Genomic DNA, 18,005 nt, shown 5'->3' with positions numbered 1-18,005 from the left:
CATAGAATATCTTTCCATTTCTTTGAATCCTCTTTCATTTCCTTGATTAATGTTTTATACTTCTCAGAATATAAGTCTTTCACCTCCTTGGTTAGGTTTATTTCTAGGTATTGCATTTTTAGGGGTGTGATATTAAATGGTATTATATTTTTGCATTCCCTTTTTAGCATTTCATCTTTGGTATGCAGAAATGCAACTGATTTGTGAATGTTAATCTTATATCCTGCTACTTTGCTGAAGTCATTGATCACTTCAAGCAGTGTTTGTGTGGAGTCCTTAGGGTTTTCCATATAAAGTATCATGCCATCTGCATACAGTGACAGTTTTACCTCTTCTCTTCCTATTTGGATAACTTTTATTTCTTTTGTTTGTCTGATTGCTGTGGCTAGGACTTCCAATACTATGTTGAATCAAAGTGTTGAGAGTGGGCATCCTTGTCTTGCTCCAGATTTTAATGGGAAGGCTTTCAGCTTTTCTCCATTGAGTATTATATTTGTGGTGGGTTTGTCATGAAAGGCTTTTATTAGGTTAAGGTATGTTCCCAATATGCCCACTTTGGTAAGAATTTTTATCATAAATGGATGTTGGATTTTGTCAAATGCTTTTTCTGCATCTATTGAGATGATCATGTGGTTTTTGACTTTCCTTTTATTAATGTGGTGTATGATGTTGTTTGATGTATGTTGAACAATCCTTGTGAACCTGGGATTTTCTTACTTTCCTTCCCCACATTCTATGATTTTGAATCCCTTTTTTTTTTTTTTTTTTTTTTTTGTCTTTTTAGGGCTGCAACTGCAGCATATGGAGGTTCCCAGGCTAGGGGTTGAAACGGAGCTGTAGCCGCCGGCCGCAGACACAACCACAGCCATGCAGGATCTGAGCCACATCTGCGACCTACACCACAGCTCACAGCAATGCTGGCCCCTTGACCCACTGAGCGAGGCCAGGGATCGAACCCGCAACCTCACGGTTCCTAGTCGGATTCGTTTCCACTGCGCCACGATGGGAACTCCCTTGAAATCCTTTTTTAACATCTCTATGTTCATCCTTTTGCTGTTCCTTGTGTTTATCATCTCTTTTATAATATTTTTTTTCCTTTTAGATCTGTACACAGGCTTACTTGTGATTGATTTCCTATTGTGACTTTCTCCATTCTATTTCTTCTTACTTTTTTAGAGATGACCTTTCAGTATTTCTTTTATAATGGGTTTAGTATTGCTGTACTCTTTACTTTTTGTTTCTTGGAGAAATTCTTTATTTCTCCTTCTATTTTAATGATATTCTTGCTGGGTAGAGTATTCCAATCTGCAAATTTTTCCCTTTAAAATGCTGAATAGATCTTGCCACTCTCTTCTGGCTTATAGTGTTTCTGTAGAGAAATCAGCTGATAGCCTTATGGAGGTTCCCTGATAATTAACTCTGTGTTTCTCATGCTACCTTTAGAATTCTCTCTTTAACTTTTGCCATTTTTATTATAATATGTCTTGATGTGGTCCTGTTTGGGTTCAACTTGTTTGGGCCTCACTGTACTTCTTGTATCCTGATATCTGTTTCCTTTAGATTTCGAAAGTTTTAAGACATAATTTCTTCAAAGACATTTTCAATCCCCTTTTCTTTTTCTTCTTATGGAATTTCTATCATGTGTTGATTGGCCTGGTTTATATTATCCCATAGGGCTCATACTGCTTTCATGTTTTTTCATTGGGTTTTCTGTCTGCTGTCCTGATTGGGTGATTTCAATTATTCTATCTTTCAAGTCACTAATTCATTCCTTTGCATTATTCATTCCACTTTTTAGTGCCTTTTACTCAGTTTGCATCTCTACAAATGAATTTTCTACTTTTTTCTTGGCTCCTCATATTTTCTAGTTCCTTTTTAAAGGAATCTGCATTACTGTTTATATCTGCTCTTAATTGCTTGATATTCAGCCCTAATTCCATAAGTATTTTCATTATCTCCCTTTTGAACTCGGTGTCTGGTAGAGCAGAGGTTAGTTTCATTGTTTGCTACTTCAGGTAAGTTCTCCCTTTTTTTTTTTTTTTTTAAACTGGGAATGGTTCTTGAGCTTCTTCATTTCACCTATATTTTTCTTTGTGAGTTTAGAGAAACCAACTATTGTGGTCTTGGAAGGCTATTTCTATGAAAGTGCATCCCTTTGAATTTTGTGGGGGGTTACTATTTACTTTTGGCATGGGAGTTTGGATATTTGCTCTCTCTTTCTTTGGTGTGAGCAGGCTATTATCCCCTTGATAGGGTACTGAGTGTTTCCAGGGAGAAGGATCAGTGCGTAGGGCTAGGAGTCAGTGCTGGGCTGCTGGGCTCTTGACAGTAGAAAAGACCTGCAGGAAGGTGTCGCAGGCTTCTCCTAGTTGCAGGGCCCTAGGAAGAGGCAATAAGCCTCAGGCAGATTTATGTGGTGCCCGGAGCATTTGGTAGTGGCAGTGGCAGGGTGTGTGAGTTCCCAGTGGAGTGAGAGCAACAACGGATGGTGTTTGGTCACAATTATCTCCTCTGTGGTGCCCTCTGAGGTCACTGGGGCCACAAGTGGTACTTGCTCATGGACCCCTAGTGGTGGCGGGCCTTGCTCACCTCTGGAGTCAGAGATAATTGTGGTGGTTTGCCCCCACCACCTGTGGATCACGCAAGAAGTACCCAGTCCTGCTTAGCCCATGCAGGAGGTGCTGCACAGGATGCTCCTAGTTGCAGGATCCGGGGAAGTGGCAGTGATCTGGCAGGCGTGGGCACTGCCTAGAGCATTTGGCAGTGGCAAGAGCAGGGTGGGTGTGTTCCCAGGGGATTGAGAGCAACAATGGTCTCGGTTGCAGTGCCTCTTTTTTGCCAATCTCTAAGATAACTAGAACCACAGATGGAGCCCGTTCACAGACCCCTAGTGGTGGCAGGCCATGCTTCCCTCTGGTTTCTGAGATGAGTGCTGTAGTTTGCCCCCTCCACATGTAGATCACACAAGAGGGGCCACACTGCTCTTGGCCCCCTGCTGCCCTTAGCCCCCACAAGAGGCACCCACTCTCCTGAAGTCCGTAAAGCAACAACAAAGAGTTAAGATTTTTGGAGAAGTATATAATTATAATATTAATATGTTATACAATAATATATAATTTTATATATAGTATATATTATACAACATATTATATAATATATTAACATTTTTATATAATAGAAATAAATAGTTATAATATTCTACCAATTCCAGGAACTCTGAGATATTCTTTCAGCAATACCACTAGAATGTAAGACTAAACATGTTTGATCCTAATTTCCTCTAGGAACTGCAATCAGTCATTTGGTTCATTTAAGAGCATATATTAATACTAGATTAATGCCACATATTCCAAATGTTTTTTCTTTACATTCTGATACAACACTTTAGTGAAATTACAGTAAATAAAATTCTCCCTCACTGAACATGGGAACCACAAATTCACCAATAAATGTTCTAACAAAAGAATTTTTGTTTTATCAACAATAAATTATACTGTTACTAAGAAATTACCAAAAGCCTAGATACATAGTGATTTAAAAACTGGAAATTATCAAATGCTAAAAAAATAAGCATACAAATAACTTCCAGTCTCAAGACATCACTGTTGTAATAAGGATCTGGTTTTTAAGCTGTTGGAAACAGATACCATAATTGAAGCAGTACATAAGGTATTATTATTCATCTTTTCCCTCAACATGTTAATTTATAGATAGATATTTTTCTACGTGTGACCTTACACAATACTTTTACATTTTATTGTCTTTTCACTTCAAATATATATTGATGTTAAATATCAAGACTCACAAATGCACGTTTAATGTGCAGTTTTAATCAATCATGATGCTTTACGAAACAATTTTGTTTGATTCAACATTTCACTTTTGGAAATTAACAGATGGAATAAAATTAGAAATTAAAAAGTATTAATCTTCAATTTTTAAAAATGGAAAGAATTGTAAATATAAATAAACAGAAACTTGATAGACAAAATTCAAAAATCTGCTATGATCAGCTTTAGCTTCATAGATATCAAACAGCATTTCAAGGAAAATTCATTCACTTTCATTATTTGTTCTATTTTATCTACTGATGCTTATAAATTTATAGCAATGTAAACACAAAATTTCTCAAAAGAGTTCATGTTGAAGAAAATTACATATTTCCCTTAAGATTGCATATGGCTAATTACAACAAATTCACATCACAACAATAATTTACCTGAAGTCCCCAGCAGCATGGAAGGGATTTTTAACATTCACAGTGACTTCTTTCCATTTATAACATGGGGATTTGCATTTTATAACTGCCTGTGTTAAAAAAATAAAATAAAACATACTATATGATAACAAGAAAGAATATCCTGAATTATAAAATACAAATTTTAGTACATAAAAACCTGTACAATTAAATATTACAATGATATTAATTTATATATATATCATTAAAATCTGCATGGGAAAAAATAAAAATAGGTCTTACCCCATCAGTGATCCACAGTACTGTGCTAACAACTGAACTATCTGTCACAATAGTGTCTCCTAAACTGATTTCCTTAAAATTCATTTTGTTAATGACTGAGCATGATTTCACATTTGCAAATTAATCAGTCATATATATACCTAACACACGTGATGTAAGGAAGAGGCTTGTGTCTGTGTGTGTTTGTGCGCACATGTGCACACAGGTGTGTGAGGGCAAGAACGTGTGTGTGTGTGTGATTGTGGCATGCCTGTGTTTATAATGTGGTAGCTCTACTGACACATTTTTACTATAATAAATGCAAAAATATAAAACTAAAACTCAAATTACTCAAAAGATTTCTGTGAAAAAAAGGTTCTAGGAATTCTACACTTGTAGACTAATTTACGCTCCTACCTTATTATTCCATTATTATCCAATCAATTTCCAGGTATCTAAGACCATGAATAGCCAGATGGAAAAAGAACAGAGAGGGCTGGAGTTCCCGTCGTGGCTCAGTGGTTAACGAATTCGACTAGGAACCATGAGGTTGTGGGTTTGGTCCCAGCCCTTGCTCAGTGGGTTAACGATCCAGTGTTGCTGTGAGCTGTGGTGTAGGTTGCAGACGCAGCTCGGATCCCGCATTGCTGTGGCTCTGGTGTAGGCTGGCGGCTACATCTCTGATTAGACCCCTAGCCTGAGAACCTCCGTATGCAGCAGAAGCAGCCCTAGAAATGGCAAAAAGACAGAAAAAAAAAAAAAAGAAAGAAAGAAAGAAAAGAAAGAAAAAAGAAAGAACAGAGAGGGCTGGAAACTGTAAGAGTTCATTATTCAGGTGGAAATCAGAAAATCACAATACATATCTCAGTGACAAACAAATGCCTACTTCCTGTTCTGGGTGTCCTTATCGAATAAGCCATTCTGTCCCTGTGAGTAGCTTAAAGTCCTCCTTACACAACTGGACTTTACTAGAATCATTTGCTTAACTTCCCACTCAAGCCACTGCACACCTAAAATTTTTTTCCATATCGAAATCTGGCAACACAAATTTACTTCCTCTTTACCATACATCCACTGCCTAAATATTGTAGAAAACAATTATTTAGACAAATTAATGGCTATACAAAGTGAATCATAGCAATATCACTACCATTTTTTAGAAATTCAAAAATCTTTCTCCCCCATCCTTGGAGATATTAACCCTTGGAGCTCTGCCTAGAACATCATCACCTCTCACTAAATGCCAGTCTCAGCATTATCTTTGTAATGGATTTGCTCCATAGGACACTCAAGATAAACTGATAATGTTCCTACTAGAAAAGAGGTTACTTTGCTGTGTAAACCACCAAGCCTTAATTCAAATGAAAAAAGACATAGACACAGGGATTGCTTTAACTTAAATGACAAATCTCCATGACAGAAGAGCATGTAAATTGCTATGTGTATAGTGAATGACTCCTTGATGAAAAGCACAAACGTAATTTTAAAAAAGGCTGACCTTAAAATAGCACTCAATACAAGTCCTTTGAAAATGCAGATGGCTAACAGGCACATGAAAAGACGTTCAATATCACTCATCATCAGATGAATGTAAATCAAAACCACAATGAGATATCACCTCACACCTCTCAGAATGGCCATCATCAAAATGGACATAAATAGCATATGTTGACAAGGAGATGGAGAAAAGGGAGCCATTGTACACTGTTGGTCAAATGTAAACTGGTGCAGCCACTGTGGGCAAAAGTATGGAAGGTTCCTCAACAAGCCAAAAAGAGAACTACCAGATGACCCAGTAATTCCACTCCTAGGTGCATATTTGAAGAAAACAAAAATCACTAATTTGAAAAGATACATGCACCCCCAATGTTGATAGCAGCATTATTTACAATAGCCAATATATGGAAGCAATCTAAGTACCCATTATTAGATGAATGGATAAAGAAAATGTGATACACACACACACACACACACACACACAATGGAATATTGCTCGGCCAAAAGAATAACAAAATTTTGCCATTTGTTGCAACATGGATGGACTTGGAGGGCATTTTGCTAACTGAAATAAGTCAGAGAGAGAAAGACAAATATTGGGTATATCACTTGTATGTGAAACCAAAAAACACAACAAACTAGTGACATCAGAGATACAGAAGCCAAAAACTATGCAAATGTAAGTGTGTGCACATCTCTGCCTATATGCACACATGATCTCAAAAAATAAGAGCTTCCAGGAGATAAAACTTGGAAGAAGAGCTGTGCATGGGACACTCCATGGCCTGAGAAGGGAAGCAAAAACATATAAAATAGGTAAAATATACTTACCATGGCTTTAAAATTGAGGATTTCACCCTTGAGAGCAAAGGCCATCGTGGTACCTCCTATTCCAGTCTTAGGTTTTGAAATTAATAGCAGTGAAGCTTCAGCAGGATGAAGGAAGCGACTGGTAAATCTCAGAGTGATAGTAATTTGGTTTCTATTCAATAAAGAGAAAAGACAAAATACTGTATTGAAAAAAAGACAACTAACAAGCACCTATTCAATGCAGACCTACACCCAGTGCCCACGCTCTGCCATCTACTCACTTCTGTAATAAAGCTAGGATTCTTGGAGATCTTAGCAAGCCTACAATCTAGTTATTATTATCAGTTAAATTATCCTGATTCAGTCTGTAAAATGTAAAGTTAGCTTCCAAATGTATGTATAGTCTACCAAATACTGGATATTCTAACACCCTCAGGAAATCATATATGTATTTTTATGTGAATTTCATAGGTCATTCTGTATTCCTGTTTATTCCTAGTTATATCATCATATATATTATATATATAATATATAAAACACATTCCTAGTTATATCAATAACTTTTGGTTATATGGAGGGAACAATTAGAAAGACGAAGGGTTCAAAAAATACTTAAAACTGTGGTTGAAAATAAAATTCAAACCTCAAATCTGAATAATGGTATATAAATAGCATGACTTTCCTTTAAAAGAGATACTTAATTAAAAGAATAAAGAAAACATGTCCATTTCCCTTCATCTTCAACTTTCTAGTCTAAAAGAGAGGAAAATGACAAAGAATCTATGAACTTGGAAATTACACTTCTCAGTTTCTAGGGACATGAGTTAACCACGGCACCCTGGTAACCTTGCATAACATAGACCACATATGCAAGGCTTAACTGCAGTGGGCCTGTCGTGGCAGAAAGCTCTGTGATCCTCCCACAACATACGAGCATGGAGTTTTGGGAAACACTGCTGCAAGAACATTTCTCATTCGCTTCCCTATCTCCCATGAGAGGCTGTAACAAGAGTTTCTTGTTGCCTCCTAGAGTCTGAGGTCTGAGGCTTGCTGCCTAGCCCCCTTCAGGGTAGAGTAACAGGCTAGAAAACTGCTTAGGTGCAGCATGAAACTGACTGTTAGCAGCAGGTGTCCTGCCATGCATGATGTAGTCATCTGGCACCTTTGGTTTTTGTGCTGCTCTGCATAAGGGACATGGGGATCTGGTCCCTTTGGTAACTTTCACTTTCACTGTTTATATAAGGAATGAACTCTCCAAATAAAAAATGGGCTCAATGTTTCTTGCTGACCGAATCTCTCAGCCTTCCCTTCCTTGCCTTGCCATAACCATGAAGGTAAAACTTGGGGACGTTTTTCCTTTGTTTTTTCTCTGGCTTTTAGCATAGTTAGTATCATACATTGTATCTCGGTTATTCTTTGCACAAACTATCATCTATTGCCTTCCCTTAGGATGCCTGCATTTGGGAATGGAGATGGGAAAAGATTTTCCTGGCCTTAAACGTTAGCTTAACTTCCCCCAGAACCTATGAGAAATCTCTGTTGAATGGGTGAGTTTAGCGAGCAGCATAGAGTAAAGTGACTGGAGGACTTCCAAAATCAATTGAAATGTTCTCAAAATTGTTTTTTAGGGAAAATTACAGCTCACATCTAGCAGGAGTGGGAATGATTTTATTCAGATGTAATATCATTAATCTCCTCAACCTGTGCAAAAGGACATTTTTTTGGCTATTACAAAAAGTTTATGGGCTTAAACTTAATTGAGAACAAAGAATATTTGACCTTGAGATCTTTTTGAAGGTGTATAGGCTCAAATTGTGTTAAGATACCTGTGAGTGATTTAGGATTTTTTTATATATTCTACAATTCATTGTTAGATAAAGCCATTAATGCAATTACTATTTATAGAGAATTTATAATGTTCTAGGCATTCTTCTAAATTTGGGGGATATAGTAATTAGAAAAAAACCACACTATTCTTGATCTCCTGGATCTTTCACTTTATTGGACATGACAGACATTAATTATGTCATCACAAAATAAATGTGAAAATTACAAATTTTGTATGTGCTATGAAGTGATATAAGGACACATAGTGGAGAGTGTGATATAGTCTGCAGGGTCAGAGGAAGTAATATGTCAGGTGGAATAAGAAGGATGAGGATGAGTTAAGTAGAACAAGCAGGGGAGGAAAGAAGGCACCCAGACCTCTAGTATGAGGATTATGATTAAGAACCTACAAAGGGCCAGTGGTGCTGAAGTTTAGAGAAGAAGGGTGTTAGCAATGCAAGATTCAGCTAAGAGCCCGCTATGAAAGGCCACATGCACCATGTTCAGATTATTTAGTCTGTGCCAAATGGTGATGGGACACTACTGGAATAATTTAAGCACAAGAGTAACACAACCAAATTTACATAAAAAATTATCATTCTAATGTAAAGAAAGGAGTACAGAGAACCTTTTCAGGAATATTTTGCAGCAGACCAATTTTTTTTTTTTTTTTTTTGTCTTTTTGCTATTTCGTTGGGCCGCTCCCGCGGCATCTGGAGGTTCCCAGGCTAGGGGTCCAATCGGAGCTGTAGCCACCGGCCTACACCAGAGCCACAGCAACGTGGGATCCAAGCCACATCTGCAACCTACACCACAGCTCACGGCAACGCCGGATCGTTAACCCACTGAGCAAGGGCAGGGACCGAACCCGCAACCTCATGGTTCCTAGTCGGATTCGTTAACCACTGCGCCACAACGGGAACTTCCGCAGCAGCCCAATTTAAAGATGACAGCACATTAAATTAGCAGGGAAGAGGTGGACAAGGGGGAAAAGATGCCAAATTTAAGATGTATTGGGTAAAATCAATAGACTAGGTAATGGATGGGCTCTGCATGGAAAGTGATGAAAAAAGGTGTTCAAGAATGACCATAATCTAAGTAACATGCATTTAGAAAATAAATTTATGGAACTACAGTTAAATTTTATTAAACCCATTTTAAAACACAGTATCCTTTTTATGAAGTCAATGGTTGGTTTTAGGACCATGAAGATCTGGGTTTCTCTTGAGTATAGATATTCCATTTATAAATTTTGCAGTCATACTGAAGCAGGTAAATGACTAGGTTTCCTTCCTGGGTGTGTTAGAAACTTCAGAATCAAGTGGACTATCCACTTCAGGAGAGTGTCTTAGGTCTCCAGATATGGGTATTAAAATTACGGATTTTATCTTAATTTTCTCACCTTTTATTTTTAGTTCCAATTGCCTCCCTCTCATTAAAAAAAAAAAGTCTCCTTCATATCACATGTACCTCATAAACCATTTCAACTTGGCTTTTGGAAGAGATGGAGAATAAATATATGACACATCAATGTCAGTACCCAGATGGCTCAATGAGAATAATGAGGAAAAAAAGAAACAGAACAGTTTTCTGAAAGAATGCTTTCACTTTTATGACAATCGCTCTAAGATTATGGCTAAATTTAGTCATCAAGTTGGATGCAGAGATGTTTGTTTACATGCTGGTGGAGCTGTTTAATCTTTTCTATATAAATGATATCTCAGGGACTTTAACTCCATAACTGGTAAACAGAGCCATTATTAATCATGATTTAGACAGAATTAAGACAGGATGAGGTACACACAGATAATTATATAATATATGATAATCATAAACCTACAGATATTTTTTAAGAAAACAAAATAAGTTTGGGTTGTGCTCATGGAATGTGGAAGCTCCTGGGCCCAGGATTGAACCTATACCACAGCAGCAGCGACCTAAGCCACTGCAGTGACAACGCCAGATCCTTAACCCACTGTGGCACAAGAGAACTCCAAAACCAAAATATTTTCTGAACCATATGTGTAAAAACCAGGCTTTGAAATTATTTAGTCTAGCAAAAGATGTATTTTTTAAAACACCGAAAAATTATCAAATTATATCCTCATTATATATTTTCCCTCGTGTGGCACTGCTCGATTTTAAACTTTTGTGAGTAGTATTGATATATCTTTATCTATAAATCAGAGCACTTCAAATTTAGAGAAGGGAGGCAAATACTCACTGATTGTTTCCTATAAATTTCAGTTATAGTACTAGGTGTTTCGCCTACATAATTATATCTATTACTGACAGCAGAAAGAGTAAGTACTCTGATCCCTGTTTTCCAAACAAGAAAAATGAGGCTGGATCAGAAAGCCTAAACAAGTCATTATCTAAACCCAGCATTTAAGTTAAATGACATGATAAGAGGGTCCTAGATCATACTAGCAACTGAAACCCAGATTCACTGCCTCTTTCTCAAAAAGAAATCTCATTAAAATTACAATAAAGGGTTTGTTTGTTTTTTAAGCTACTAGCTAGAGGAAACCATCGATAAGCATCTGTACAGAGGCTAATAAAACAAACAAAGCTTCCCCGTAGACTGCTGAAGAAGCTATTTCCAGAAATACCTACTTACATGGATGGCAAAATGGGGATCAGACAACCCTATTTTTCCCAAAGCCAGTATAGGACGTCAGATAATTGGGCGTAAAAGCAGAATGTCTTTCACCCTAAAGTGAAGATGGCCAAGTGACAAACTTGTGCATACCCAGAAGCACAATCTACTTGTCTACCGTCATATAATGAATAAATGACAATGTCATATGAATGAATAAACAAGTATCACAAGTAAATCCTTCAACATGAAAATCTTGTAAATCCTTCAACATGAAGCAACACTGAGATCAATATAAACATATCAACTGACCTCAAAAAAATAAAAAAATAAATAAATGAGAATTGCAAACATCAGAGATGTTTATGAGGATACTGTAACCCCAGCTTAAGAACAGGATGCTATGAAACAGAGATACCCAGTGAAAAAGCAAGTATTCTTACAAATATATATATATACAAATATATATATATTTGTATTCTTTATATTCTTACAAATATAAATATATACAAATATATATATTTGTAAGAATAGCTATCCATCTACCTACCTACCTACCTACCTATCTCCCAAAGGAAACAGGTGGAAAAGAAGGCTTGTTGATAAAGAGAGGAAAAAGCAATGAGCTGAAAAACATGAGTGATAAGATAGGATACAGAGAAGATCTAATTAACAGGCTCAATATCCAAAAACTAAAGGTTTGAAAATGAGAACAGAGAAAATTGAGGGGAGAAAATGATGAAAGAAATAATTTAAGAGAATCTTCTATGGAAAACAGTATGGAGGTTCCTCAGAAAACTAAATATAGAACTACTATATGATCCAGCAATCCCACTCCTGGGCATCTATCCAGAAAAAAAAAAAAAAAACATTCATTCAAAAAGATACATGCACCTGTGTTCATCACAGCACTATTCACAATAGACAAGACATGGAAACAACCTAAATGTCCATTGAAAGATGGATTAAGAAGATGTGGTACATATATGCAATGGAATACTACTGAGCCATAAAAAAGATAAACTAATACCATTTGCAGCAACATGGATGGAGCTAAAGATTCTCATACTAAGTCAAATAAGTCAGAAAGAAAAAGACAAATACCATATGATATCACTTACTTGTGGAATCTAAAATATGGCACAGATGATCCTATCTGCAAAACAGAAATAGATCATGGCCAAGGAGAGCAGATTTGTGGTTTCCAGGGGAGAGCAGGGAGGGAGTGGGATGACGAGGAGTTTGGGAGTTTTTGATGCAAACTGTTAACATTTGGAATAGATGGGCTATGGGGCCCTACTGTTCAGCACACGGAACTGTGTATAAATCGACTGGGTCACTCTGCTCTACAAAAGGAATTAAAGAAACACTGTAAATCAACTATATTTTAGTTAAAAAAATGTAAAAATAAAAAAAGAATATACCACAGCTTATGCAAAACAACTTCATAATTAAATCACACATTCTCTACCTAGACATTGAATAAAAATGACCCTTCTGGATGCATTATGGAAAAATATCAGAATACAATGGAAGATTCTAAAAGACTCCAGAGGTGTGGGGAATGAGAACTACAGCAGATTTTCTCATCACAAATACGGAATACTCAAGAGTTATTAGGAAAAACCTTGCCACCTTGGAAAAATACATCCAGCAAAATATAAATCAAGTATAAGGGTGGTCAAAAGACAGGCTTAAAAATACAAAATTTGGGGAAATTTACCTCTCCCATTCTTTTTATTACATGGTTTCATAAAGTCAGTTTTTTAATATATATAAGAATACCCTAAGAAAAAGATAATAGTTTCTATCTAAAGAGAAATAAAGAGTATCCAGTACTGACATCTCTTCAGTAGGTCTGGAAAGCAGTCAGTCCAAGTAAGAGTGAAAGATAAAGTGCTCTAGAATGTGGTGTCCTTGAAGGAAAGACATTATGCACTTCTTTAGAATTCATTCATTTTCTCAGATTAAAAAATGAGTCAAAAGATACTCTGTATACTGATGTTACAAGAAATATTTATAAAATACATTTTTACTCTTGGAACAGTAATGAAGAGAAGATAAAACTAGTGATGTTTGATGGGAGGGAAACACATCTAGAGGAAAAAGTAAGTGAGATCTTCAAATATTTTAGCTATATGTCAACAGATTATATCTGAAGTTGTTAGAACAAAAATATTGGCAAATATCTATAGATTGTTTACATTTATAGAGGTAACTATTGGAAGAAGTAAAATTAGACATAGATGAAAGCGTTAAAAGCAGGAGCTTAAGAAATGGATCTCTGGAGATGGGGATATGAAGAAGGACTTAACATACATGTTAAAGTCCTCTACATAACTGAGTTGTTAGAGCAGGTGCAAGTTAAATTTTAATTTTAAAAAGATAAAAAAATTGAAAAAATAATATAAGTACATGTATAATATGGTCAAAATATGAGCATATATATTCATGATTACATGTATGAGTAGTCATACTTGTATATACGGTCAGTAAATGTTCACTTGGAATGTGTTTAAAAAAAAACCTCAAGAGACTAATATTTATAAATATGTGTATATTGATATAGACCATAAAAGGTACAATAGTGAATAAAAAGAAAAAAGCACTGTTGAGAAATTAATGGGAAATAGCCTGTTAGGTTCACCCAAGTGAAATATTCTGACAAACTGGCTCCTGGAGAAACAGAAATGATATAATTATATGTCATGGATTTATAAGATTTCTTACGAACAGTCAAAGTCACATTTTATTGAATGCCAAAGGCTCTGTATAAATACACACACACAGTATGTGCGGGTGTCAGTTTAATAAGAGTGCCAGCTCAGGATTCAGGTTAGCTGGTTTTGAATCTCTATTTCACCATTTAGTATCAGAGAAAACTGAGCAAATGACTTAATGCCTCTGCCTAACGTCTTCTTTTGTAAAATGATGACTCTACTATGGTTGCCAGGATGATTAAAAATGAAAAGGTACATAAAGTCCCTATTATACAGATTTTGTACATAGCAAATGTTTAGCACATATGAAGTATTTTAATATTTACACATATAAGGCATTTATAAGTATCTAATTATGCAAATATTGGAATAAACACATACTTGTTCATATAAAAACACTGGAAAGAAATGAATTAATAAACTAAGCATGTTAATATGATGGGATTCTAAGTCATTCCTGTTTTCCTATCTATGCTTTTCTACAACAGTCAAATTTTCAACAATGCTGGTATACGGGTTTTACATTTATAATAGAAACTATAAACTTAATTGCTAATTTCACTAACAAGAAATAGAGTCCTAAGCTAAAACATCAGAAGTTTAGTGTGGGTGCTAGGAAGAATTTTCCTGTAATGAGAGCTTTGAAATACTGGAAGAGGCTATTAGGTTAAGTGGTGGGAGAGGGAACCTCAATTATTTTCATTTCTATCATCCTATTTGAAGGGCAAAAAATATATCTTACTTATAAAAGTCCTGAAGGAAGACAAATGGTACTGTGACAACATCCAAATGAACTTATATTACCAAAATTGTGTTTTATAACAAACATAGAAAAAGTATAACTTGGAAAATGAGTGGGTTGTAGTTTTATTTTTTTGTCTTTTTTTTTTTTTTTTTTTTTTTTTTTAGGGCTGCACCCGTGGCATATGGAAGTTTCCAGGCTAGGGATCGAGATGGAGCTGCAGCTGCCAACCTATGCCACAGCCATAGCAATGCGGGATCTGAGCCAACACCACAGCTCATAACAATGCCGGATCCTTAACCCACTGAGTGAGGCTGGGATCGAACTCTCACTCTCATGGATGCTAGTTGGGTTCATTACCACTGCGCCACCATGGGAATGCCAAGTGGGCTGTTTTTATACTGTTATTTGATTTATAATATAGGTACAGGTAAGTGGAGAATTGTTCTTCCCATATTTAATTCAATCTGGATATAGTCCAAACTATGAATATTCAGATTTTATAAATTATATGTTCCTTTGGCATGGAGCAGCAAGTGAAGAAAATGAACAACACGTGCTAATGACACAAGCCAAGTGTACCATTGTAACTGGGTTTCTTTGCATTTTAAATACAATTAAAACTGGCTCCCATTTCCAATTATTTCTGTGTTTGATATACTAGAAATAATAAACACTACAATGTGAAAAGTACTTTAGGTTAATGCGCAGTTCAAAAACTAAAAAGATAACCAAAAGGATAATTAGTAGTTATAATCTGTTGCTTTGCACAAGGATCAAATAATTGAATACAAAGCCAATGACTAAAATTCAAGACTGGTTAAAGTCCCGTAGTGGTTATAAAATTTGTCAACTCCTGTGGTACTGACACATCCCTATATTATGTAATAAGAGTTTTTGCCCTCATTAATGCTTACTGGCATATGAAATAGGATTGTTGACCTAGTAAGAGTCATATATTATGTTCATATTTAATTTATCAAGACTATTCTCTGAGAGTTTCATTTGTTCTTTGTTTTTTGAGAATGGACTACAAGTAGAAACATTAAATAAGTATCATGTAAACATAATTAGAAACAAATGAGACTCTACAGAATACACACACAATTTGGGAGTGTGTATGTATGTATATGCAGCCATACCTATACATGTAATGATTATGAAGAGTTTGAGAAAAATGGCAACATTGGGGATAAGATTATTGGTCCTTACTTTTATTTTTCTTCATACTTTCATAGTTTCTAAATTGTTCATGATGAGCACGTAGTGCTTTTAAAATCAGAAATGACTAAATATTAAATATTTAGCACCCACTGGTTCCAGTTTCCTTCAGGAAACAAAACTATAGTACATAAAGAACTTAGAGTCTATTCTCTACGGATCATATGCAAGCAAAATAAACTAAAATCAAATGCATACATTAAAAAGCAGATGTTTTATACTGTTAGAATTGTTTTAACATAATTGGTGAGGAATCTCAGTAACATATGAATAATTTATCTATGTCAGGAGAGGCGATCTTTTCATTACCATGTATAAGTGTTAAAAAAAATCCATGTCACTCTTTTATAATTATAACATATTAAATCTCTAAGGTTTATATGTTCAGTGAAGCAAGATTAAAAGAAAAAAAAAAAAACCACTTACTTCGGAGAAATTGTAATAATGTTCCCTGCTTGGGAGAGAGAGAAGTCAGTGGCATCTCTTCCAACAATTATAGCATTATACACTAAGTTTTTTAAGCTTGGGTTTTTCAGTAGAATCTAAGTTGAAGAAAAAAAAGAGTATATATAAGATTGTGAATTTTAAAAACATATAACTTAACATTTCTTATTTTTATCAAAGAGAGTTATATAGCTTAGTCAAGAAAATTCTTTTTTTTTTTTTTTTTTTTTTTTTAAGGGCTGCACCTGTGGCATATGGAGGTTCCCAGGCTAGGGGCTAAATCAGAGTTTTAGCTGCTGGCCTACACCACAGCCACAGCAACGTCAGATCCAAGCAGTGACCTACACCACAGCTCATGGCAATGCCGGATCCTTAACCCCCTGAGCGAGGACAGGGGATTGAACCTGCATCCTCATGGATGCTAGTCAGATTCATTTCTGCTGAGCCACAATGGGAACTCCAAGAAAATTCTTATTCCTAGTGTACCTACTAGAGGAAAGCTAACTTTGCGTATAAAGATTGTGTGTGTGTGTGTCTGTGTGTCTGTATGTTCTGTTTCTTTGGCATAAGTGGGCAGGAAGAAGGAGCTATTAGGCAAGGAAATGACAGATGTAAAAACACCTGATCATCAAAGATCTTAAGGCCAATGTTAGCAACTTGGGAAATCTTTGAAGACTTTAAACAGAGGATTTATATAATCTAATTTTTTAAAAGGTTACCATTGTTACTCATTTTAAGGAGTGTAGGTTTAAAATTAGACATCCTGGCTGAAAATGATGGTAGCTGGGCTAGGGGTTGGCTGTCCCTTCCTTCCCGATGCGAGGATATGCAGACTATTCGAGAATACATTGCCTCATTTTTTGGAGAGCATTTTATGAAAAATGTATTTAAGTGTTTATGCAGAATATAACAGGGATTTTTAAAATACACATGTTAGAAAGACACAAAGCTATCATGGAAAGTACTGACCCAGAGGAGGGAGAAGACCAAGGGAAGTGGATGGTTAGCCAAATCAGAGTAAGAAAAAGGGGAATGCACTTAGGTGGTCAACTCCAGGATTTCATGTAGAGGTGGTGAGCAGTAGATGGGGAGAAGGGAAAGCTATTCAAGGAAAGAAAGCAAGCTTTGGAATCTCAATTCCCCTTTTGCAACGACAACCATTCTTTAAATACTTTGCTACCATGTACAAATTTTGTTTCAAAAAGGAAAAAAAGTTCAATTGCTTTTAAAAGTATCTCAGAGTATCACTGCACTCTACATTTTTTTTTCAATTATCACTATATTGTTTAATGGGCCCGATGTTTTATCTATTTGTCACATGTAGCTACAAAATTATTTTTCAATTATAGTAGCCGTTTCTTGTGATTTTTCTTTATCCTGGAGGGTTGAAAAGGTTGATAAGAGGGACATTCTACTACTTCAGCACTGTCTTTTATGGTGTTGATGCAAACTATGCCATAGAGTATAACATTTTCCAAATTTGTGATTTTCTTAAATGAAATTTAAAATCAAAGCATGTTGTAATTGATATTATATTTTGCATTTCTATTTAATTTTTATTATTTCCTTCAAAAGATGTTTCTTACATTTGTGAAAAATAAAAGCTGTATAATCTCACCTACAAAGTGTGAATGTTATTCCTAGCAAAGAGATAAGTGTGAAAAGACATCGTTTCCATTTTCATAT

General features: G+C 35.7%; 1 protein-coding gene across 1 annotated transcript in view; it reads right to left on the bottom strand.

Annotated features, from left to right (window-relative positions):
* Positions 1 to 18,005, bottom strand: part of CFAP47 (cilia and flagella associated protein 47) — a 452,401-nt gene that overhangs the window by 238,012 nt on the left and 196,384 nt on the right. Inside the window, 3 exon segments of the mRNA XM_021080094.1 lie at positions 4,220 to 4,308; positions 6,788 to 6,938; positions 16,302 to 16,417. Of these exon segments, the coding sequence (XP_020935753.1) occupies positions 4,220 to 4,308; positions 6,788 to 6,938; positions 16,302 to 16,417 (356 nt within the window).

The sequence above is a fragment of the Sus scrofa genome, chromosome X, assembly GCF_000003025.6.
Source record: "Sus scrofa isolate TJ Tabasco breed Duroc chromosome X, Sscrofa11.1, whole genome shotgun sequence".
Classification (NCBI taxonomy): Eukaryota; Metazoa; Chordata; class Mammalia; order Artiodactyla; family Suidae; genus Sus; species Sus scrofa.
Note: the sequence above shows the minus strand (reverse complement) of the source record. Positions and strands in the feature narration are given on the sequence as shown.